Consider the following 24,226-nt stretch of genomic DNA (forward strand, 5'->3'; position numbering starts at 1 on the left):
AAAATCACTAACTGAAATATATCATAAAATCATTTTACAAGTACACGGGCACACATATACACACTCTCTACATGGTTATTCCCTTCCCAGCATTTTATTTTTACTTTCCAAAGGAAAAAGCACATCCTTTGGAAATGTTAAAAGCCTTCATCTAATCTTTTCTATTTGTAGAATGATTCCTTCAAATTTTATGAAGAACATTTCCACTCATTTTGCACAGACCTATGTGCATGTGTGCATGTGCATTCATGTGTGTGTGTGGGGGGGGTTGCATTCAAGGCAAGTGCTCTAGCAGAAGGACTCCCTCCTTTTATAAACATCAAAATCATGAGACTTTTATTATCTTTGATAGTTTGTGTACCAAATCTATCACCCAAAATGATAGTAAAATACTTCTACACTCTTCTTTCAAATGGAATACTGTAAAGACCTCACAGCAGTCTGAAGTAAATGCATCAAATAGTTTTGCATATACTACACATAATCACTCAATAAAAAATAGAACAAATCTGGAAAGAATGGTAGGACACAAACTAAGTTTATGCTTTAACTGAAATATTTTTAAAATTCATATAACCTATACCTAACCACATTATGCTTAAGTTCTTATGTAAATACTTATTGACAATACCAGTACCTATTGTTTTTAAAGAGCATTGATAACATAATTTACTCCTTATTCTGAAATATCATAATTTATCATTAAAACATTGTATTAGTTAATGTTTCTGTTGAGCCTTTCAAATATATACTTCTATTCTAAGACTTTAATTGACTTCCACTGGTGTGCAATTTCAGAGTGTATTAAAAGTATAGGTAAATCCAAAAATAATCTCAATACCACAGCTTTGAAATTATTTTCAAAGATTTTTTTCTATTACTTCTATTGAATCTACCTTTGATCCCAGAATGCTTTTACATATTATAGAAATTAATATCTCAAGCAATTGATTTTATGTTTCACTTACAAGATATCATTAAGTAGTCTTCCGAAGTGCTCTTGACATCATCATCATCATCATCTTCCGTTTTTATGGTAACAGTAGACCCAGGAACACCACCAGCTGCTTGAATCACAGTTTCTGTATCTGAATTAGTTACAAGAACTTCTTCTGACACCATTGTGGGAGAGTCCACACCTGAAACACAATCTTGGACCACATGTTCCAAATGTCCATCAGGACCAGAAACAAGATCAGCCACAAAAACCTGCTCAGGTACCCTAACGGTTTCTGTAATAAGCTCAGAAGTTAAGATATGATCTCCATCATCTTCTTCCAAATCTTCTTCAATGGCAACATCGGCTTCAAGTACAGCTTCAGGAACAATCACCCCTTCTGTTACTACATCAGTCTCAGTAATAATATCAGGCCCATGGACAACTTCAGCTGCAAGGCCATGATCGAGAGTTATCCCATCATCTGTGACAACATCAGAAACTAATACAGCTTCAGGAACTGAAACTACAATATGGTCTCCATCGATATGTGCAGTACCAGCCATTCCAGCCACTACAATACAAACAATTATTCAAAAAAAGGTAAAGTTATTTTATTAATAAAATATTATGTTTAATTGATATGTACTTGCCTAAAATAGTTTAAATATGTACTAGACATCTTGATTAAACATTTAGAAGCATTGTTGATAACTGATTTGGAACTGGGCTAGAGGTCAGTGTAAAAAAGCCAAAAAAAAAAAAAAATCTAAATAAAGATGTTAAAAGAAAATTTTCCTTTAAAAGCAAAAGTCAAAATGAGAAATCACTGCACTCTAATTAAAATAACTAAAATAAAAACCAAGCTTGTAAAGATAGAGAAAATATGTCTTGTATATGTTTGGGGAAATACAAAATGTTAACAGCCATTCAGAAAAATAGTTTTTGACAGTTTCTGACAAAACTAAACATTAATTTTCTATACAAACCAACAACTGCAAATAAGGCATTTCTCCCCATAAAATGTAAAACATGTTTACACAAAACCTACACTTAAGTATTCACAATAGTTCATAATAGCTGTTATTCATAATAGTAGAAAATAAACATTATCCAAATATCAATCTATCAGCAGATAAATGTTTGGTTAAATCACCTCTGCCACATCCTTTCACCAGAATTTATTATCAGTAATAAATTCAAGTAAGGTGATACAACCAACAACCAGAAAAAAAAAATCTCTGGAAATTTATCCTCACTTGGACCTACTACTCAAAATGAAGAAAATAAAAGACAGATGGGGGTCTATCCCTAAAAAAAATTTACTTAAATCACTTCAAAGGCCAGGGCAACATTAAATAGAGGAGAGTTAGATGTACGTAAGATCCAAAGCTAAGGTGAACTGTTACAAACAGCATTACCTAGACTATTGTAATCCTTAACTCTCATAACCTGTATTGGACCCACACAAGACCAGCCATGTCAATAATCAGTATAGAATATGGGAGAGAGGGAAATCACTGTCTTTAGCTGTATAACCTCTCCTTAGCTTACCAGACTCCAAAGGATAGTTCTAAACTCATCACACAAATGGCTCTGGATGACCTTGGTGGGTCACGATGTGAAATAAAAAGCCATAAATGTGAGAAATTTGTTGCAAGGAAGAGTGAACAGGGGTGACAAGAAATAAGAGGTGAGAATATTCAGAATGAAAGTGATACATATGAGAAACGATATAAAAGAGTAAGGTAAAATAAAAAATTAAAATTGATGCACAAATAAGTGGGCATCTTACCAAAAGCAATCCACAGGTTCAATGCAATCCCCATCAAAATTTCAACACAATTCTTCACAGACATGGAAAACTTTAAATGGAAAAACAAAAGTCCAGGATAGCCAAAATGATTCTCAACAATATAAGATCTTCTGGGGGAATCACAATCCTTGACCGTAAGCTATACTACAGAGCAATAGTGATGAAGACCACATGGTATTGGTTTAGAGACAGACAGCTCGATCAATGGAATAGAATCAAAGACCCAAACATAAACCCACATACCTATGAACACTTGATCTTTAACGAAGATGACAAAAACATACAGTGGGACAAATTATGCTGGTTTAATTGGTGGTCTTTATGTAGAAAAATGAAAATAGATCCATATTTATTATCTTGCACAAAGCTCAATCAAGTCCAAGTAGATCAAGGACTTCAACATAAAACCAGATACAGTGTAAATCTAATAGAAAAGAAAGTGGGAAAAAACCTCAAACTCATTGGCACAGTGGTGGTGCACGCCTTTAATCCCAGCACTCAGGAGGCAGAGGCAGGCGGATTTCTGAGTTCGAGGCCAGCCTGGTCTACAACGTGAGTGCCAGGACAGCCAGGGCTACACAGAGAAACCCTGTCTCGAAAAATCCCCCCCAAAAATGGGGGGGGGGAACTTCCTAAACAAAACACCAATGGCTCAGGCTCTAAGATCAACAATTGATAAATGGGACCCTCATGAAACTGAAAAGCTTCTGTAAGGCAAAAACCAGGCAATAGGACAAATTGGCAAAGAGCTCAAGAAGTTAATCTCCAAAAAATCCAAATAACCCAATTTTAAAAATGCAGTACAAAGCTAAACAGAGAATTCACAACAGAATATTCTCCAATGGATGAGAAGCACTTAACGAAGTGGAAGTGTTCAAACTCCTTAGGCATCAGTGAAATGAAAATCCAAACAACCTTGAGATTCCACCTTATACCCATCAAAATGGCTAAGATCAAATACTCAAGTGACAATACATGCTGTCGAGGATGTGGAGAAAGAGGAACACTCCCCCACTGCTGGTGGGATTGCAAACTGGTACAACCACTCTTGAAATCAATCTGGAGGTTCCTCAGAAAATTGGAAATAGTTCTACCTGAAGACCCAGCTATACCACTCCTGAGCATATACCCCAAAATATGCCCCACCACACCACAAGGACATGTGTACCACTGTGTTCATAGCAGCCTTATTTGTAATAGCCAAAAACTGGAAATAATGCAGGCATCCCTCAAAGGAAGAATGGATACAGAAAATGTCATTCATTTATACAATGGAATACTATTCCGCTATTAAAAACAAGGACATCATGAATTTTACAGGCAAATGGACGGAACTATTATCCTGAGTGAGGTAATTCAGACCCAAAGAACATGTATAGTATGTGCTCGCTGATAAGTGGATAGTAGCCAAAAAGTTCATCATACCTAGGTTATAAGCCACAGACTACAAGAAGTTTAACAAGCAGGAAGGCCCATGTGAGGATGCTTAAATCATGCTTAGAAGGGAGAACAAAGTAAAAGGAGGTAGAGGGAGAGAGGGACATGGGTGGGAAGGGAGGAAGGGAAAACAAGAACAGGATTGGATCTGGGGGTGGGGTGGGGCAGAAGAGAAGCTCAGAGGGACAGGAGAGTGAATGGAAATATGCAGCCCCTGGGGGTGAAAAGTGGAGGGATCCTCTAGAAAGTACCAGAGACCTGGGAGGCGAGAGACTCTCAGAACTCAATAGGGGCAACTTTAACCAAAATCCCCAGCAGTGGGGAGAGGGAAGAGTCTACCTCCAGTAGAGAGGCAGAGCTTCAAATGGAGAGAGAGGGTTACTAACCCACAGTCAAAACTTTTAACAGAATTATTCCTGCCTAAAAGAACTACAGAGCCAGGCGTGGTGGCGCACACCTTTAATCCCAGCACTCCGGAGGCAGAGGCAGGTGATTTTCTGAGTTTGAGGCCAGCCTGGTCTACAAAGTGAGTTCCTGGACAGCCAGGGCTATACAGAGAAACCCTGTCTCAAAAAAACAAACAAACAAACAAAAAACAGAAAAAAAAAATCTACAGGGACAAAAATGGAGAAAAGACTGACTATAGGTGGTCCAGTGACTGGCCCAACTTTGGATCCATTTCATGGGGGGTGGGGGACACCATGCCTGACACTATTACTGATGCTATTTTGTGCATAGAGAAGCCTAGCAAGGCTGTCCTCTGAGAGGCCCTACCAGCATCTAACTGAGACAGAAGCAGACTCATACCCAACCATTGGACTGAAGTCAGGGACCCCTGGGGTTGAACTGGGGGAAGGATTGAAGAAGCTGAAGGGGTGAGGAAGTCCATAGGAAGACTAGCAGTCTCCACTAATCCAGACCCTACGGAGCTCTCAGAGACTCAGCCACCAACCAGAAGCATAAATGGGCCAGTCGGAGGCCCCTGGAACCTATGTAGCAAAGGACTGCCTGGTCTGGCCTTAGTGGGAAAAGATGTGTCTAATCCTAGAGAGAGTTAAAATACCAGGAATGAGGGAGGCCAGGTGGGGAGTGAAGGGGGAGCACCCTCTTGCAGGTAACGGGGAGGAGGAATGGGATGAGGAACTGGGGGAGGAGGATCCGGGAGGGGAGACAATGGCTGGAATGTAAATAAATAAAATAATTTTTAAAAGTAAAATATGAATAAAAATTAAAATTCACGCACAAATATATGTCCAAATGATAGAAAATGGATGAGGCATATAGTTTTAAAGAACAGAATTATCTAAAACGTTAATATTCTGAGCTTGGTATTGTACTAATGTTAAATATGATACTAGCATTGGAGGGAATGAATACTAATTTTTCCCATTTTCTATGACTAAAATTTTTGAAAAAAATAGAAGCAACAGAATATTGTTATAAGTTAATACACTATACAACAAATATAGAAGATTATATAACTACAGAAGTCCCATAAGTTCTTTAACTTAAAAGAACTGCTATAACACTTAACCTTAGGACCTTCCAACACCTGATTTAGGAAAAAAACAATCTTAACTCACACTGGACTATGATTTAGCTTGATAATATTAGTAAGTTTGAAAGAGGGAGAAAAGGTTAATTTTTCTCTTGAGAAGCAGAGTAAGCACCAAGTACCTCTTGCTTTGTAAATACTGTAAAGAGTATAAATTCCCTTATTGAGAAATTTTAAATTCTGCCACCCTAATGAATTGAGTTTGTTGGTCTACTTAAAATGTATTATCTACATGAAATGACCCAGCACACAGCCTTTTTGACCTAATGATCACTTTCTTATAAAGTAATATCTGAAAGAATGTAAAAATACTATTATTGAGATATACAATGCAATTTATAACCAATTCATCAGGAAGTTAAAGATGAAAACCAGCTTTTATTGGCAATGATAAAAAGCTAAGACTGAAAAAGGAAGCTGACTTTTCAGCCGAGATCCTGGGATCATTATCATTATACTGACTTTTGAGACAGGGCCTCATGCAGTTTAGGCTGGCTTCAAAGCAGCTAAGTAGTCAAGGTTGACCTTGAATTCATGATTGGCCTGACTTTGCCTCAGGAGTTCTGGAATTACAGGCACATGCCAGCACACCCAACATCCCTTTTTGCTATTCTAAATCTCTCTTAAATCACTCTTAAATTTTTACCAAAATTGTAAATTACATCAAAAGAACATAACAATAGACATGGCAAAATGGCACAAGGCCTCACCCCTACACAAGGAGCTACAGGCAAACTAAGGAATATTCACAGCATGGGAGAGAAATAGTCTTCCTCAGAAAAGAGCACACCAATTGCTTATCCAATACCAAACAGTTCTGAAAATATATATAACAAGTAATATTACAGAGACTTAGCAGGTTATATTTAGGAATATATATGCATGAAAATATTTAGAAATATATATCAATGAAAAAAAGAGGTCATGAATTTGAAAGACAGCAAGGAAGGATGTATGACAGGGTTTGAAGAGAGGAAAGGGACGACAAATAATGTAATTATATTATAATCTCAAAAAATAAAAGACATAACTATAACCCTACAAAATTAATAGACAAAGAGGATATGTATCACCTGGGGGGTAGAGAGAGGGAGGGACCTGGGTGGTAGAAGGGAGAGGAGGGGGAAAAGGGGAACATCAGGTATTGGGGGCAACAGGAGTGAAGCCCCAAGGGCCAGCAGAATGAATGGAAACAAGCAACCTCAGAGTTGGGGGGGGGACCTTCTAGGATGTACCAGGGACCTGGAAGATAAGAGACTTTCAGGACTCAAAGAAAGGGACCTTAGATGAAATGTCCTACAGTGTGGCGGGTTGGGGGGGGGACTTATAGAGCCCATCTCCAGTAGAAAGACAGGTGGAGGGATGGGGTTGCCATCCCACAGTCAAAAACTCTGGTCCAGAATTGTTCCTGCCTAAAAGAACTGCAGGAACAAAAATGTAGAAGAGCTCAAAGGAAAGGAGGTCCAGTGACAGGCCCAAATTGGGATCCATCTCAAGGGGAGGCTCCAAGACCTGACACTATTGCTGAGGCTATGACATCCTTGCAGACAGAGGCCTAGCATGACTGCCTTCAGAGAGGCCCATCAAGCAGCTGACTGAGACAGAAGCAGATATTTACACCCAGCCAATGGACTGAAGTCTGGAACCCCTGTGGTTGGATTGGGGAAAGTCTGGAAGAAGCTGAGGAGGAGGGCAACCCCATAGGAAGACCAGCAGTCTCAACTAACCTGGACCCTTGAGATCTCTCAGACACTGAGCCACCAACCAGACAGCATACACTAGCTGATATGAGACCCTCAACACATATACAGCAGATTACTGCCAGGTCTGGCCTCAAAGAGGCACCTAACCCTCAAAAGACTTGAAGCTCCAGGGAGTGGGGAGACCTGGTAGCATGGAGTGGGGTTGGGTGGGGACATCGTCTTGGAGGCAGGGGAGTAGGAATGGGTTGAGGAACTATCTGAGGGTGGAATGGTAGGAGGATAATGACTGGACTGCAAAAAAGGATTAAAGATAATTTTTTAAAAAATTACTCTTTGTCATTTATTACTCCAGAAAATTAAGAGATAGACACAGAGTAGGGTTTCAGATCTTGCATTTATCCAGACTGGAAATGGTAGCTTTAGCAAAGAAAATTAAATATTAAGCCTATTAAATTCCTAATGATGGAATTCTCTATATGTATTTGCTAAGATTATTATTTCATAAAAAATATTTTCACAAATCAATGGCTTGATAATCAAGAAATCACAATTATTTCAGGGTCTGGTTGGAGATGAGTTTGATTTCTGATCAGCTAGTGGGTTCTGACAGAAGGATAGAATAATGCTAGTGTTGCCTTCTGCTCGGATTAACCTGGCCCAGCTGATTCTAAGAAAATAAAAGAAACTATTCCAAGTTCACCTAGAGTAGGTCAAATTCAATCAAACCTAAAGCAAAATGAACCATCAATATTCTTTTTTACCCTGAGTATATTTCTTAAAGCTGAGACAACTCATCTTAAAGAACCTAGACCAAGAACTAAGGAGCACAGCAGAATATTACCAAATTACTCAGACTAAAAAAATCCATAATTTTTATTTTTTATCAGTTAAACTGTTTTACTTTGTTAAATTGCAAAACAAATTCAGTTGTATATGAGTTGTAATTCCTTTAAAATGTCATTTATTCAGATACATGAGTAATATTTATTATGCACTAATAATGATCAAGCAACCTTATGCTGGGTATGTGAGGGAGCACATATATACATATATATAATATTAAATATTTAATCCTCATTTAATCCTCAAAATAAGTGTATTTCCTCCATTTTATATATGAAGAAAACATATTATCCTTTAAAAAATGTATGCATTATTGTTGTGTATATAAAATTGGAGAAAACCCCAGAGAAGAACTTTTTGGAGTTTGTTGTCTCCTTTAGCCTTTATGTGAATTCCAGGAATTGAAGTCAGGCTGTTGTTAGGCAAGCACTTCACCTGCTATACCATCTCGCTAGCCCCCAGAAACTACATTTTAGATAAGTTAGCTGTATTCATTCTTTGACTCGGAGTTGTAGGGTTTTTTTTTCCTTCTTCTTCTACTCACCTAGGAGCATAAAGTTTCTTTTCTTACCCTAGATAAGTTTTAAAAGAGAGACTTTATAAAATTAAGCAAATACAGTATTAGTATAATAATATTTTGTGAAGAATTTTAAAATCCTCAGATAAAAACTTATTAAATATTATTAAAAACTTATTTAAATATTTTTAAATTTATTAAGCAACACCTAATAGCATAAAGAATTTATCTTATTAGTTAAAAAATTACAATTGATAAACATTCATCTTTCAAATGTGAACCAATGAGATAAACGTAGCAACAAAGACTAAATCCTGACTTGAAGTATTTTCCATTTTATGAAAAGTATTTGTTCAAATGTTATCTGGCACTCCACTAGAGTGATAGCAAAAAATGTGCTTCTTAACACTGTTTTCTTGGACCACTATCTAAGGTCATTTTGCTATTTAAGTTTCAAACCAACACTGCTTTGCAACACTAAAATCCCAAACAACTATAAAAGTCAATGCCACTGACTGTAAGTACAATCACTTTACTCAAACATCAGCAAAAATATTATATGAGACATAAAATTTAAAAAATTGAAATCTCAACCATCCTTCTAAAGAAATTGATCTAATAACCTCTAAATTAGTTCTTCTAATTTTCTATAAAATATCAATCCCATAGTATCAATGGGGAACCTTACAGAATTTGGAGACCTTATAACACAGTCTATTTACATGGCTGTGTACCCAAACTTCTATAATTTATAACTTCCAAGAATTAAAAATCTATTTACTAAGGACAGATGGAAACCTAGCATATTTTAGGAAAGCACCATCACAAACCAAATCCAAGAGTAAACTTTGCTCTATTAGCAATTCTTGATTTCACTATAATTCAGAAAAACAATCTTACCACAGTATAAAAATTCAGTTTGCACTGATTTATATACATCGATATAAGAAATCACAAAATGGATCCTAAAAAAAAATCATCATTTCAAAAACACAACTAAGTAGTTCAGTCTTGAATAGGCATCTAACAACAAGAAAAAGTACCTCTCTACTTTTTACTGACATAAATAGATTTAATTACTCCATTAATTCACTTTAAAAGAAAACTTCAAATAACTATGACAATGCCAACCAAAATTAGTAGTTCTCGAACTTTCCCATCTTCTTAATCCTTCCTTAAACAACAGTAGTTATACAAAATGAATTTTCCATAATATATTATATGTATTTTTAGATATTACATAGCTATATAAAACATTATATAGCTAAATCACATGTAAATATGTGAAAATGACCCCCAAGCTCTGATAGTTTCAAGTATGCCTTGGCATAATGACACATGCCTCAAAGGGAATAAGCCTAAAAAAAAAGTTTCAAGTCAAACACAAAATTGATCTAAAACACTGAAGTATTTCAACAACTCAAATATTTACTAATAGGGTAGTAAACAAAATATGATTATAAACCATGAAACTGTGTTAAAGTAAAAGCTATGCATGAAAAGCCATATATTACATGATTGTACTTATAAGAATTGTTTAGAATAGGTGAATCTATAAATTGAATTACTGGTTATTAAGGACTGGTTGAAAAAAAGATGGGTTAATAACTAATAATATATATGAGACTTTATTTCATATATATTTTTTAAATTATAATTTTTATTATAAGATGTTTTTGTAAAATATGACTGCATAATTCTCTAATTGTACCAAAATCTGGAATTATAAACTTTAAAATAGGGTCTGAAGAGATGACTCAGTGGTTTAGAATGCCTGCTGCTCTTCCATAGAATCTGAGTTCAGTTACAGAATCTACTTTAGGTGGCCTTTTTTCTACCTGTAACTTCAGCTCCAAGGGATCTAACACCCTCTTTTCTGGCTTTCACATATATCAGCATAAATGTGGCACACGCATACACGCATACACACACACACACTCACACACACACACGTAAATTAAAATAACTTCCTTAAAAACAAACTTTAAAAGGAGTGAATAGTATGGCAACTGAATTATATCTCAATGAAAAGAAATACCCCCTAGAGCTGTGTCTCTAGCTGCATATGTAGCAGAGGATGGCCTAGTGGGCCATCAATGGGAGGAGAGGCCCTTGGTCTTGCAAAGATCATATGCCCCAGTACAGGGGAATGCCAGGGCCAGGAAGCAGGAGTGGGTGGGTTGGGGAGCAGGGCAGGGGAGGGAATAGGTGGCTTTGGGGATAGCATTTGAAATGTAAATAAAGAAAATATCTAATAAAAATGCCTTTAAAAAAAAGAAATACACACACACACACACACACACACGTGTTTTTGTAAAATATGACTGCATAATTCTCTAATTGTGCCAAAATCTGGAATTATAAACTTTAAAATAGGGTCTGAAGAGATGACTCAGTGGTTTGTGTGTGTGTGTGTGTGTGTGTGTGTGTGTGTGTGTATTGCAATATGTAGCAAGTAAAAGGAAATAAAATATTACATAAAGGGAAACCTCAATGTATTGAAGAGGTCTCAAATTTGACATTTAAAATAAAACCTTTACTATATTAAAATTCAAGTATCTGTCTATTCTAAAACCTAAGTAGTAACCTAACTGGCTCTAGCAGTCTAAACCCTATCAACTCTCCAGCCAAGAATTTTAAGAACAACAACAAAAATTGTCTTAATCTTGTAATTCTTCCTGTCACCCTTTTTCATGCCTGTGATTTAAACATGATAGAAGAATTTAAAGGATTAATTTTAGCTCACAGTCTCAGAGATTTCAGCCTGTTTCCATTGCTCTGTGCCTGAAGTGTGAGGCTGAATGCCATGGCAGGGAGCATGAAACAGAGCAAAGCAGCTAACCTCATGGAGAAAAGGAAGCAGAAGGAAACTACGCCCATGGTAGCAGGCATTCTCCATTCTTCCTATGTTATTGCATGTCCTAAGGCCCTGTGTTGGATGGTAATGCTCATGTGTAAACTGGATCTTTCATCCCACTCAATCCTCTGTAAAAACACACTAACAGATATACACAAGCATGTGCTTTTGATAACCTCTAAAAATCCTCTCAAACCAGTCACGTCACCAACAAAGATTAATTATCACAATCGTGTACTCTTTTAACCCACCCGAAATCATTTCTAAATCATTCATAAACAACAAAACTCACTCATCTTTTAGGAGAATAAATCCACAACTCCTTCATATAACACCTTAAAAATCATCTCAAGCCTTACTAAATTCAACCTTAAAGGTACCCAACTGTATTAATCTGACAAATGTTAATCATAGAAGAGGACCTTAAGTGTTAGCTCAACCTCTTCAATATAAAATTTTATTAGTACTACAGCCAATAACATCACTGTCAAGATAAGAATACGTTCCTCTAATTCTTATTACTGTGAACCTTAAACTAGTGCAGCAAATGGCATATTACACCACGCTGAGAACAGTAGCATCATTTTCTTAATTCATCCAAGTATTACTAGTTCTACTCCCCCATCATTGATTTCAGCTTCACCAACTCCACATCAACCTGTGTCCTTCTCACACCAATTTATCATTTCTATTTTCATTTATTCCTATCTTGTCTTCAATTCTTAATATCCCATCCCTGCCTCTTTTAATTTGGGTACCTCTATCTCCTCTAAAACTCACACCAAGCTTCCCAAAATTTAGTTTACTTTCTTAAAAAAAAAAAAAACCTATTAACGTAGTCTTAATATATTCATCAAATGTTTAGTCTCTTAAGGCTACTAAAAATGAGCATAAAAGTAAGGAGTCTTTTATTAGGAGAAAAAATTAAAAAGTGGGCTGCAGAAATTGCTCAGTCGATAAGAGTGCTTGCTCTTAGAGGACCTGAGTTCAGTTCTAAGCACCCATGTCAGACAGTTCACAGAAATCCATAACCCTGGCCCCAAGAGATTCAATGACTGCTTATGGACTGTTTGGGTAGCTACACAAGTGTGACACAAACATACAAGCATACATACATACAGACAGACACAGATACATACACACATACATACATAAATAAACAAAAATTCTTTTTAAAAAGAAGTGTATTCTATTGGTAATAACCTTGAGGAAATGATATCTGAACATGATTTCTAAGTATATGATTCATTTTTATCATTTTCTAATTCCAAATTTTTGTATTGACAGAGCACAACGTTTTAGTTTTGTGAACAATGTAACTTAGTATGATTTAACATTTTCTGCATCTGAAAACTAACATATACTATCACATGATATAATTAAGCACTTATGCATAGCTTTCCATTGCTACTAAAATACTACTTTTATATTCAAAGTCTTTATTTCAACCTTTTCACAAAGTATATAACCTTAAATAGGTTGTTTATATATGCCGTTAAGAAAATACACCGTACATTTTATTTTCCAAGTTAAAAATTCATTGTAATTCTAATTCCTTGGTTTATTTTTAATATGTTCTTACTTTGCAATAAGTAAGTACAACAAAGAAAATGCTTTACCAAAATCCTGCATAATCATGGTATGAGCCATTCTAGCATCTGAAGTGTGCAATCCAAGACTTCCACCACCTGAATCCATCCTTAGCAAAGCTCATTCACATGTATCTGTAAAACAAATGGTTTGGAAAAGGTTTAAATGCATTTATTTCAAGTTAGTTGTTTTGAGAAAAAGACAATAGAAAATATGCCTTTCAACCAGGTATGCAAAGCTCATTACAGAAGAAAAGAAACATTCCAAACTGCTTAGATGCTTTATGTGAGAGCCATACATAAAAGGGGTAGGTGGAAGTAAAGCCAAGATAACAGAAAATAAGGCACAGTTATGGTAATGAGCCATATGAGGAATATGACTAATAAACAAGCAAAAGAACAACATTGCAAGACTGGGGTCCAGTTAAAATATACTTAATAAAGAAAAAGATGATGACAGATTAATAGTTGTGATATGTATACATTACTAGAGGACTCAGGTGTCTAGCATTAGTGAATTTCATCCAGTAGCTCTGATCCATTTCTTCCAGAACCAGATCAGCCCTGCAGCGGAGCTCTGCAGATATTGTATTCACCTCTGGTTCCTGGGGTTCTACTTATAATGCAAAATGTTCTATCACAAGTTTCCCCGGAGTTCTTTGAACCAGTAGGGACTTCTGGCCTCACTCTACTACATTCTCTTGTCTCACAGTTTTGAGGACTCATGAAACATGACTGCTTCCTAAATATGGTAAAGATAAGATCAATCACATACAAATATTTAGAACAGTACACTGATATTTTTCAGTAATGTTACTAAAATAATGCTATTCTCATGGAAATTTTTAAATAGCCGATGAACCCCTTTCATTTCCTATATCAGGACAACCAAGCAATATGCAACAGAAAGCCAGAGGTTGTCACTCAATATATTACTTATAATTGCATATCAGATGTGCATTGCCCTAGCAACAAAAGATTCTAACCAAACAATAGAAAAGGTGTGTTTTTTAAAGGTATTTATCTTATTGTTACTCAGAAGTGTTTGTTATATTGACCCATATCACACAAAGGTATGCCCTTAATGAAAAATTTAGAACAATGACACAAAAACAAAAACTAAGTTCTTAAGCACAAGGGTATGTGGCTAAGCTTTTCCCCCATGCTGTAAAGCAACAGCTACCCAACAGGCTGAACAATCTCCGAGTTCTCTTTATTAGACATTTGAGCTGTATACTTTGGACACAAAAATATGCTCTATAAGTGGATAATTATGTCTAAGTACCAAAATAATTAGGTAAATTGTGTGAGAGCAAAATTATTGGAGGAGACTTCTTAGCTGTATTTTGCCTTTCTTTCAAATTAGTATACTTTCTGGCTTGCTCTTATCCAAGATGAGGACAAAAGGCCAATGGAGTTCACCATAAATTACCTATATATCCATATATTTAAATAAAAATACCATAAGGATTTATTTTGACACTTACAACTACACTATGTGGACTACAATTTTATCAGTTGCTTCCTTTATCAGATAACTAACACAACAGTTATAAATGGCACTCTATGGTTTAACTTTTTATGTAATTACTTAAGAAAAGAATAAGTAATTTCTTAATCACCTTTTACAAGTAGATTGAAGAAAATGAAGATTTCCTTAAGGATTATAAAGTAAATTTTGCAAAATTTCTTATTTTTTTCCTTCAAAACAATTCATTTTCTTTGGGAAAACGGTCTTTACCTATTATGGAAATAGAAATTAGAAGACATTTTTAAACAGTCTCTTACACAACTTAAGAATGTTTTTCTTTACTTTTCAACTTGTAAGGTGAGATTTCAAAAAGCTCACATGCTCAAGCCTGTGTTTATCTAAAAAGCAGCCAAAGGGATGCCACTAGACATCCCCCCAAATAACTACTACAATACAAAATATTATTACATTTAGCCTTCAACTGCTTGACTAAGTCCAAATCTTCTTTAAATTGGGTTTTTAAAAACACCTTATTTTGGAAAGTAAAGAACAAGAGCAAGGTTTGTCTTTGCCAAATCCTCACAGAAAAATCTGCCTTAGCACTCAATGAAGTATAAAGATTACAACATACAAGGGAAGTATTATGGAAAGTAACACACTGTTCGAATAGCAAAGAAATAAAGTGGAATACTTTTTCACATATAGCAAGTTTCAATAAGATCAATAACAAATAATGTAAGGGAACAGCAGTATGGTATTTAATAACCAATAGATAGCTAAGGTTCTCAGCCTTCTCAAGAGTACCACAGATGCGTATCGAACCGAGATAAACCACGCAAGTACACTTCAAGTAAACACCCTTCTATCAATGCACGGGAAGCAGAAAACACAAAAATCAAATTTTACTCTCCCATGTCTCTTCTAAACAGCTCGCTGGGGAGCGAGCTTCTCCGTGCTGTCAACGGGGCGAGGGATAGAAGAGAAATGATGCTAAGGCAGCTGGGCAAGAGAATGGGGAAAGTAGTATTTGCGGAGATAGACAAAGGAGCCCTGGCAAGTAGCAATATTGCAGCTTTGGACGCTGCACTCTTCCCGCAGAAGTCTCCCTTTCCCACGACCGTGCCAAGTTTCAATCATTTCCAGCAGAACGCACACACGTGCCCTCTCCGCTGTCGCCCAGCCGACTGATGTTCCAGCGAACAAGAACAAGAGAGCCGGCGAGCCGGCGAGCGTTCACAGCGGAGCGCCGAGACCCAGCCTAGGAGGCGTCCCCCGCGGCGCCCACCCTGCTCACCCGCGGCGCAGCGGTCACCGGCGCTGCCCCCGCCCCGCGGCGCCCGCCGGCCGGCTCACCGCCCCTCGCTCCGGCGGCCCCGCCGTACGTGGGAGCCGGCCACCAGGCAAAATGGTGGTGATGGGGCTGAGGCGACGGTGGCCGCACTCGGCACCCCCCCAAAACACACAGCCCGGCTCTGACGGCACCGGAGCTCCGCTCCTGTCCTCTGCCCGGCCCCGGGGCCACTTGAGCGGCAGATCCTGCTAGCCCTCGGGCGTGCCGCCGAAGGCTCCGTCAACCGCCGCCCCGCCGCGCGCGAGCGGCTGCAACGACGTGGGGCGCGGGCGAGAGGAACATGGAGGGGGTGGGGGCTGGGGGGTCGCCGAGAGAAAATGCCAAGGGGACGCCGCACTCTCCACCGTTTTGTTTTCCGCCATTTTCCTGTCACCCTAAACCACCGACGGACACAACGACGGCTCTGGCTTCCCCGGGGGGCTCCGAGCGAGGGGAGCAGGGGGCTGACTGAGGAGGGGGACCCTCACTTGCCAACCTTTCCCTGGCCTCCGCCGTCCGAGGAGGAGGAAGCCAGGGCTCCGGAGGCAGAGGTGAAGCTCGGGGACTAGACGCCACTTCCATTGTTCCCTTCGCCCTCCCCGAGACGCTGGGTGGGAGCCTCTCCCCTCCCAGAAACACGCTGAGCGTGGCAGAGCCGCCGCTCCCGAGTTGCTGCTCAGGAGTCCCCTTACCTGTCACCGCCGCCGCGGGGCTGCAACCGCCACCGCCTTCCCGGCCACCAGGCAGTCGGAGGCCACGCTCTCAACTGCCGCGGGGGGCGGCAGCCGTGGACCTGGAAGGTCCTGGCGTTCGTTCGGGATTCCGAGGTTCCGCAGCCCGAGCCAATCACGAGCTACTCTGCGTCTGCGAGGCGCGCCGCCTCGTCCCGCTTTATAGCGCTCCTACATGCTGAGGTTGCATTACGTCACGCTACCCTTGCTGCAGGGTAGGGGGCCAAAGGGGGAGCGCGCGCACGCGCGCGCCACGCCGACCGTGGAGCCCGCGCTGGGTTCGTGCTAGGAGACCCCGCGGACTCGCAGCCAAGGCTGCGCCGCCGGTGGAGTCCGAGTGCGCAAGCTCCGATCTTGGGACGTCCCTGAGGAGTTTCCGTGGGAAGATTTTGGTTTCCAGGTTTCCCAATTGGGATAAGGAGAAAGAGGGCAAAGCGCAATGACCACTCGCTGAACCTCTAATAGATATTAGATGTCATTTAAAACTCTCTCTCTCTCTCCCTCTCTCTCTCTCTCTCTCTCTCTCTCTCTCTCTCTCTCTCTCTCTCTCATACATATTACTTGTCATTTAAAACTCGCTCTGTGTGGGTCTGTGTGCACATCCCACCCTGGAAACCACGGAGGAATTTTCAGTCCACCGATATGATTTGCAGGTTCCCTCCATTCACCCCTTCATTACTTTTATAATGGAGATAATTTGACAAAGAAAGTTTTAAAACGCAGAATAAAAAGGTAGACAGGGGAACTAAATGAAATGAACACTAAATAATTCCAGAATATGACACTTTTAGCTTCTGTCTGCATAAAGTAAAAAGGTGGAAAAATTTGGCGATATGCAAGAAAAAATGATGAACTGTGACAGAAAAGGAGGTATGAACTAGGTTGCAATTTTAACTTGTCTTATGTTCTGAGAATTAAGCCTTATTATATGATCACTCTATAGCACTATTTAAACAAGGATGATGGAGGGGTAACTCATAATTGTTGAGTAAATATTTTTTAAAGATGGTTTTGTTCTAGATAATTGTGATCATTTCTCCAGTTACCTAGAACTATATACCTCTAGAGAGTTTTTAGATATCTAGAAAGATATGACACTTTTAAGTACTGTCTGACCAGGAGGCTGGAGGAAGAGGAGAAGGAGAAGGAGGAAGAGGAGGAAAAAGCGGAAGAAGAAAATGGTATTTGTCCATGTCTAGATTTGACTTATGGACCATGATTTGCCCATCCGTTTAGCTGTCTTTACACTTCTGTTTTCTTTCCTAGATGAAGAAAGTTTTTTTTTTTTTTTGAATGTATACAATGGCTTATTTCTGTATTTAATACTTTGCCAAATACTGCTTAATGGTCTTTTCCTGTGACAATTCCAACTGAATATTTAGAAGAAACTTGGAAAGAAAGTGTAGTTTTGTGTGTGTGTGTGTGTGTGTGTGTGTGTGTGTGTATGAGAGAGAGAGAGAGAGAGAGAGAGAGAGAGAGAGAGAGAGAGAGAGAGAGAGAGAGCCTTGTGAATGGCAGCACTCTGATAGATAATTTTGAAATACTTCAAATCTATCTTTGCTCCTCTTTCCTTAAACATCTGGCCAATCAAAATGTCAGGAGAATTCTACCTCCTTAACATCTGTAGAACTCTCCCCATTTCTAACAAGATCCTTTGTTCCAATTCACATCCCATCTCCTTTGCATTACTATGACACTATGCTAAGCAATCCTTTTGTGTCTGTTTAGTCATGACATTTCAAAATTTCAAGCCAGAAAAAAAAAAGTACAGAATTGAGTCTCCACACTCCATTCTCACTTGGTGCTCTCAGCAAGTGAGATTATTGTCGTGTTCTTCTGATTTGTTTCTCTTTCATATAACCCAATTTAATGAAATAAAAAATAAATCTAATCAAATCAAAACATAAAAGATACTCATTTAAAGGAGAAAAGTGACTACCACATGGAATAAAAAAGCATAAAGGAGAGTTTTTGTGATGTTTTCAAAAATATTAAATGTTACTTATATGTTGATAGTTTAGTGCCTTTACAGTTTCATACTAGCTCCAATAATATAACTAGAACCAATAATATAATCAGGTTCTATAAATTCTATAATTCTATACTGTGCTTTGCTATGTAGATTGTCCAATTCACTCCCACTGATTTCTTCAATAACCTCAGCCAACTAATAGTGAATTGCTACGGTACATTTAGAAATCAAATATTTCTGTCTCCTTTTTTAAAATGATTCTGCAGTCACAGTTTGTCATCAGCTATATTCCCTTTAAACTAAATCTCGTGTATGAACTGTATTCCTCTTCTTTCTTTCTTTCTTTCACTGTAACCTAGGCAACTCCCACAGAATAATACAAAATGAATGAACATAAGCAAATTCTGGGTCAACTAGAACACTTTACAAATAATTACTGTCATGCACTGTCAACATTCATATTTCTATTTCTATTTACAAACATGTTGACACTAGATAATACTGTTTTAATTGTTCTGGGATGATTTGAAACAAGAGTCAGAATTCATTTGTAAATTATATAGTAGTACCCAATGTGCTGTGCATAATAAAATATCTTGGTACTTAAAGTGATGGGTGGAGTGAGTCATCTCATACAGACAATAGGGCAAGCCACATCCAATATGCCACTGCAGTCTTATTCATGTATGAACTACAATTTAGTTTCATCAAAAATATAATGTGATATTAAATTAATGCTCTTAGTTCAATAAGATTTTTATTTGTTCTCTGAATTGCATATACACAAAAAACCCAAAGAATGTATTTCTATATTGCTTTAGATTTGTTCATGTTTAACTGACATTAGCATAAACCTAAATTAACACTGAATAATACCACTCTCCTACAAAATAATTTAGAATGAAAACTATAAATTATACATAAAAGTTAAAAACTATCCTCCACAAATGGTACCAGGAAACCTTGGGGGAAATAGCTAATTACAGGTAACAGGAAATTAAGAAGAAGAGGTTCTGTCAGTGTGTTATAATAAAGAGGAAACTTTCAAAGACTAATATGTTCATGTCAAAAGTACACAAAAGCTACCAAACATAATATATGTCATTGATAGAAACATATTAAATAAAAAATTTTCTAAGTTGTCTTGATCTTAAAAGAGATCTACTCACAAGCATAAACTTCAATGGAAGCTATTTTTCTTGCATCCATAGAATACCAACTTACATATTTTGAAAATAAACAATCAAGAGAAAATAAATCAACCATTTACTTTTACCATAGAAATTATTTCAACACAACAAAGTATCCCTAGTATGATCAGAGAAATATTTTCTTGCAAGAAAACAATAAATGTAGAATAATCAGCATTTTCAAATTTTTGAAGTAACAACTGACCAAAGCAATATCAGCAATGAACCAGAGAAATGTTTAACAGACTGAGTCAGAGATAGGATATGCCCAACTATGAAGAGAACATCACAGAAAAGAAAGGAGACTTAAGAGAGCAGTGGAGTGACAGAGAGTGAGTGAGAGAGACAGAGACAGAGACAGAGAGACAGAGAGAGAGGAGGCAGTTTTCCTGGAACAGTTTTACAAGGAGAGGTGAGCCAAAGAATGAGAAGGACCTAGAAAATTAAAACAAGTTGCCAGGGCTAGTTGGAGGCCAAGCAGATCAATAATTCTGAAGCCAAGAGAAGTCAGTTTGAATCAGTCAGCTTGAAGAGGAATTTTGAGTCAAAACACCCAGTTTTGTCTTAACTCCATCTCCCTGCCCTATCTCCACTTGATCCTCCTGTTCCTGAAAGGAAATAAAACTTGAGACCTGTGATTCATGTAATGTATGTCAAATAGCCCCAAGAGTTGTTTGTGAGCTTTGAAACCTGGGGCTGAGAACATAGCAGAACAGACCAGGACATGCCCGGGCAGGCCCGTCGCCTCCCTATCTCCCACCCCTCTGACCTAAGTTAAATGTTAACAGGCTGCTGATGTTAAATGGACCAATCATGTGAAACCGTGCCAATTCCTCCCCCAGCCCCACTCCTTTTCTATAAAAACCCCTAGCTTCCAAGCCTCGTGGTCGAATCCACTGTCTCCTGTGTGAGATATGTTTCGACCCGGAGCTCCGTCATTAAAATACCTCATGTTGTTACATCAAGGTGTTGTGTTCTATTCGTGATTCTTGGGTGCACGCCGAATCGGGAGTTGAGTGGGAGTTTCCCCACTAGGTTCTTTCATTTGGAGGTTCCACCGAGATCTGCGTGACACCCAGGATTCCCGAAGGACCCCTTGGAGGTGCGTTTGTTTGTGTGAGTCTTGTTATGTTGTCTGTTGTCTAAGTGTCTAAGTGTGGCACTGCTGAATTTGTGTCTTAGTTTTTCAGTTCTGAGATTGTGGGTTTGAGCCCCACCTGTGTTACCAGTTCTGGTATTCTGTATTCTGGCAGCTGCCACTGAGGACCGTAAAGACCCTAGTGGCTGTGGGAAGACATTCCGAGGGAGACCCTGGAGTTCCCGGGATACGGAACAGTCAGGAGGACCTGGCTGTTGCCTGGCAGAGTGAAGAAGAGTGAGTGCTCTTCCTGCCAGAGGAGTGGACGCGGAATCCCACTCCGTCAGAGGTAGCGTTTGGCTGGTTGTTTAAGTCCAGACGTGGATGAGTGTGTTTGGATGTCTTAATGTTTTCCGTCTCTGTCATTGTGTTGTGTTTATTCTTATTCTTCACTATGGGACAGACCGTGTCTACTCCTTTATCTTTGACTAAGGACCATTGGATGGACGTTAGGGCTAGAGGACAAAAATTGTAATAGTGAAGAAAAAGCCATGGATGACTTTCTGTTCCTCGGAATGGCCTGATTTTGGAGTAGGTTGGCCAGCAGAAGGAACTTTTTACTTACCCACCATAAGGGCTGTGAAGGCCATTGTTTTTCAGGAGGGGCCAGGATCGTATCCAGACCAGCAACCGTACATCACGGTATGGGAAGACTTGGCACACTACCCACCCCCGTGGGTTCGCCCATTCCTCCAGCCTCTCCGCCCTGGCACCAAGATTCTAGCCATCCGAGAAAATGGTGAGAAAAAGAAACCGAAACCACCGCTCGGGGGAGATGATGATCGCAGCACACCAGTGACGAAACCCCCCAAGATCTATCCAGAGATTGAAGAACCCCCTGAGTGGCCTGACACCCCTCAACCCCCACCATATGCTCCCCAGCCCCAACCTTCAGCTCCCTCAGGACCCCTGCCTCAGGTCCCGGCCGGAGGAGGGGGTCCCTCCACAGGAACAAGGAGTCGGCGAGGAGTCACCCCTGAGGGGCCTGCGGATTCAACCGTGGAGCTCCCCCTCAGGGCTATTGGGGCTCCCCCCGCCGATCCGAATAGTCTACAGCCCCTACAGTATTGGCCTTTTTCCTCTTCTGACCTCTATAACTGGAAAGCTAATCACCCCCCTTTTTCAGAGAACCCTGCAGGACTCACTGGGTTGGTTGAATCATTAATGTATTCACACCAGCCGACCTGGGATGACTGCCAGCAGCTTCTGCAGACTCTATTCACAACCGAGGAGAGAGAGAGGATTCTCCTCGAGGCTCGGAAAAACGTCCGAGATGAGGCTGGGCGCCCTGTCCAAACTCCAGCTGAGATAGATAGAGGATTCCTGCTAACCCGGCCCCGATGGGATTATAATACGGCACCAGGTAGGGAACCACTGTCCAATTATCGCCAGGTCCTAGTGGCGGGTCTGAGAGGTGCTGCCCGGCAGAACACGAATCTGGCCAAGGTAAGAGAGGTTATACAGGGAGCGACTGAGCCCCCCTCAGTCTTCCTCGAAAGGCTCATGGAGGCTTATAGGAGATATACCACATTCGACCCCACGTCTGAGGGTCAAAGGGCCTCAGTAATTATGGCCTTCATTGGCCAGTCGGCTCCTGACATTAGGAAGAAGTTACAACGAATTGAGGGCTTGCAGGATTACACCATAAGGGATGTAGTTAGAGAGGCAGAGAAAGTGTATCATAGGAGAGAAACAGAAGATGAAAAGTTAGAGAGAGAAAAGAGAGAAAAGAGAGGATGAGGATAGGAGAGACAGGAGGCAAGAAAAGGTTTTGACTAGGATCCTGGCCGCAGTAGGAGAAAGAGATAACGGAAGAAGAGGTAGACAGTCAGGGAACCTGGGAGACAAAAGACAGCAGGGACCAAGGAGACCCAGAGAAGGCGGGCAACGCCTGGAGAGGAACCAATGTACATATTGCAAGGAAATGGGCCACTGGAAGAGCGACTGTTCGAAAAACAAAAAAACAAAAAAACAAAAAAACAAAAAAAAAACAAGAGGTAAAGGTGCTTTCTCTTGGAGAAGATGAAGACTAGGGGGAACGGGGCTCAGCCCCCCTCCCTGAGCCTAGGGTAACCTTAGAAGTGGAGGGGACCCCCATGGACTTTCTAGTAGACACGGAAGAGAGATGGACAATGGTGGCTCACAGAAGCCAGAAAACAAGCTGTTATGCAGATCCCGGCCCCAACCACTGCTCACCAGGTAAGAGAGTTCCTGGGGACTGCTGGGTTTTGCAGACTCTGGATTCCCAGATTTGCCTCACTGGCAGCTCCCTTGTATCCACTAACCAAAGAGAAAGGGGAATTCACCTGGACCAGAAAACATCAGCTAGCCTTTAAAACACTCAAAAAGGCACTGCTGCAGGCTCCGGCATTGGCCCTGCCAGATTTAAAAAAACCTTTCACCCTATACATTGATGAAAGAAATGGAGTGGCAAGGGGAGTCCTTACCCAGGTTTTGGGACCATGGAAGCACCCGGTAGCCTACTTATCAAAGAAACTGGACTCTGTGGCCAGTGGATGGCCCCCCTGCCTGCGAGCGATAGCAGCCACAGCTGTGCTAGTAAGAGATGCTGACAAACTGACTATGGGCCAGAATGTTACCATAGTGGCCCCACACTCTCTTGAGAGCATCATCAGGCAACCACCGGACCGCTGGATGACCAACGCCCGAATGACGCATTACCAGAGCCTATTGCTGACAGAGCGAGTAAGTTTCGCACCCCCAGCCATTCTCAACCTTGCCTCCTTATTACTTGAGGCTGATGAGGCCCCTGCACATAAGTGTGAAAAAATACTGGCAGAAGAGACTGGAATCTGACCTCACAGACCAACCTTGGCCAGGGGCTATGACTTCATTGACGGATGGAAGCAGCTTTGTGGTAGAAGGTAAGCAGAGGTCTGGGGCAGCAGTAGTGGATGGAAAGTCTGTCATATGGGCCAGCAGCCTGCTGGAGGGTACATCAGCTCAAAAAGCGTAACTAATCGCACTAATTCAAGCCTTAAGGCTGGCAGAAGGAAGGCCTCTTAATGTCTATATTGACAACTTTATGCTTTTGCCCCTGCTCATGTTCACGGAGCAATATACCAACACCGTGGACTGCTGGCATCTGCCGGCAAAGATATCAAAAATAAAGAAGAAAT

General features: G+C 39.9%; 1 protein-coding gene across 3 annotated transcripts in view; it reads right to left on the reverse strand.

Moving 5' to 3' along the window:
* The window catches only part of Znf711 (ZFX family zinc finger ZNF711), a 32,838-nt gene extending 15,783 nt beyond the window's left edge, over positions 1–17,055 (reverse strand). For 2 of the 3 annotated variants that reach the window (XM_085838046.1, XM_029472921.2), the window contains exons 1-4: positions 16,748–17,055; positions 14,877–14,995; positions 13,285–13,389; positions 969–1,511 (exon numbers count right to left, since the gene is read on the reverse strand). In XM_085838046.1, the coding sequence (XP_085694172.1) occupies positions 969–1,511; positions 13,285–13,363 (622 nt within the window). In that variant the 5' untranslated portion in view covers positions 13,364–13,389; positions 14,877–14,995; positions 16,748–17,055. Of the gene's footprint in view, positions 1–968; positions 1,512–13,284; positions 13,390–13,742; positions 13,997–14,876; positions 14,996–16,747 lie in introns of all 3 variants that reach the window. The other variant, XM_029472920.2, reaches the window with a different exon arrangement.
* Positions 17,056–24,226: the final 7,171 nt, after the last annotated feature.

Source organism: Mus caroli, unplaced genomic scaffold (assembly GCF_978045245.1).
Source record: "Mus caroli unplaced genomic scaffold, Mus_caroli_1 scaffold_5, whole genome shotgun sequence".
Taxonomy (NCBI): domain Eukaryota; kingdom Metazoa; phylum Chordata; class Mammalia; order Rodentia; family Muridae; genus Mus; species Mus caroli.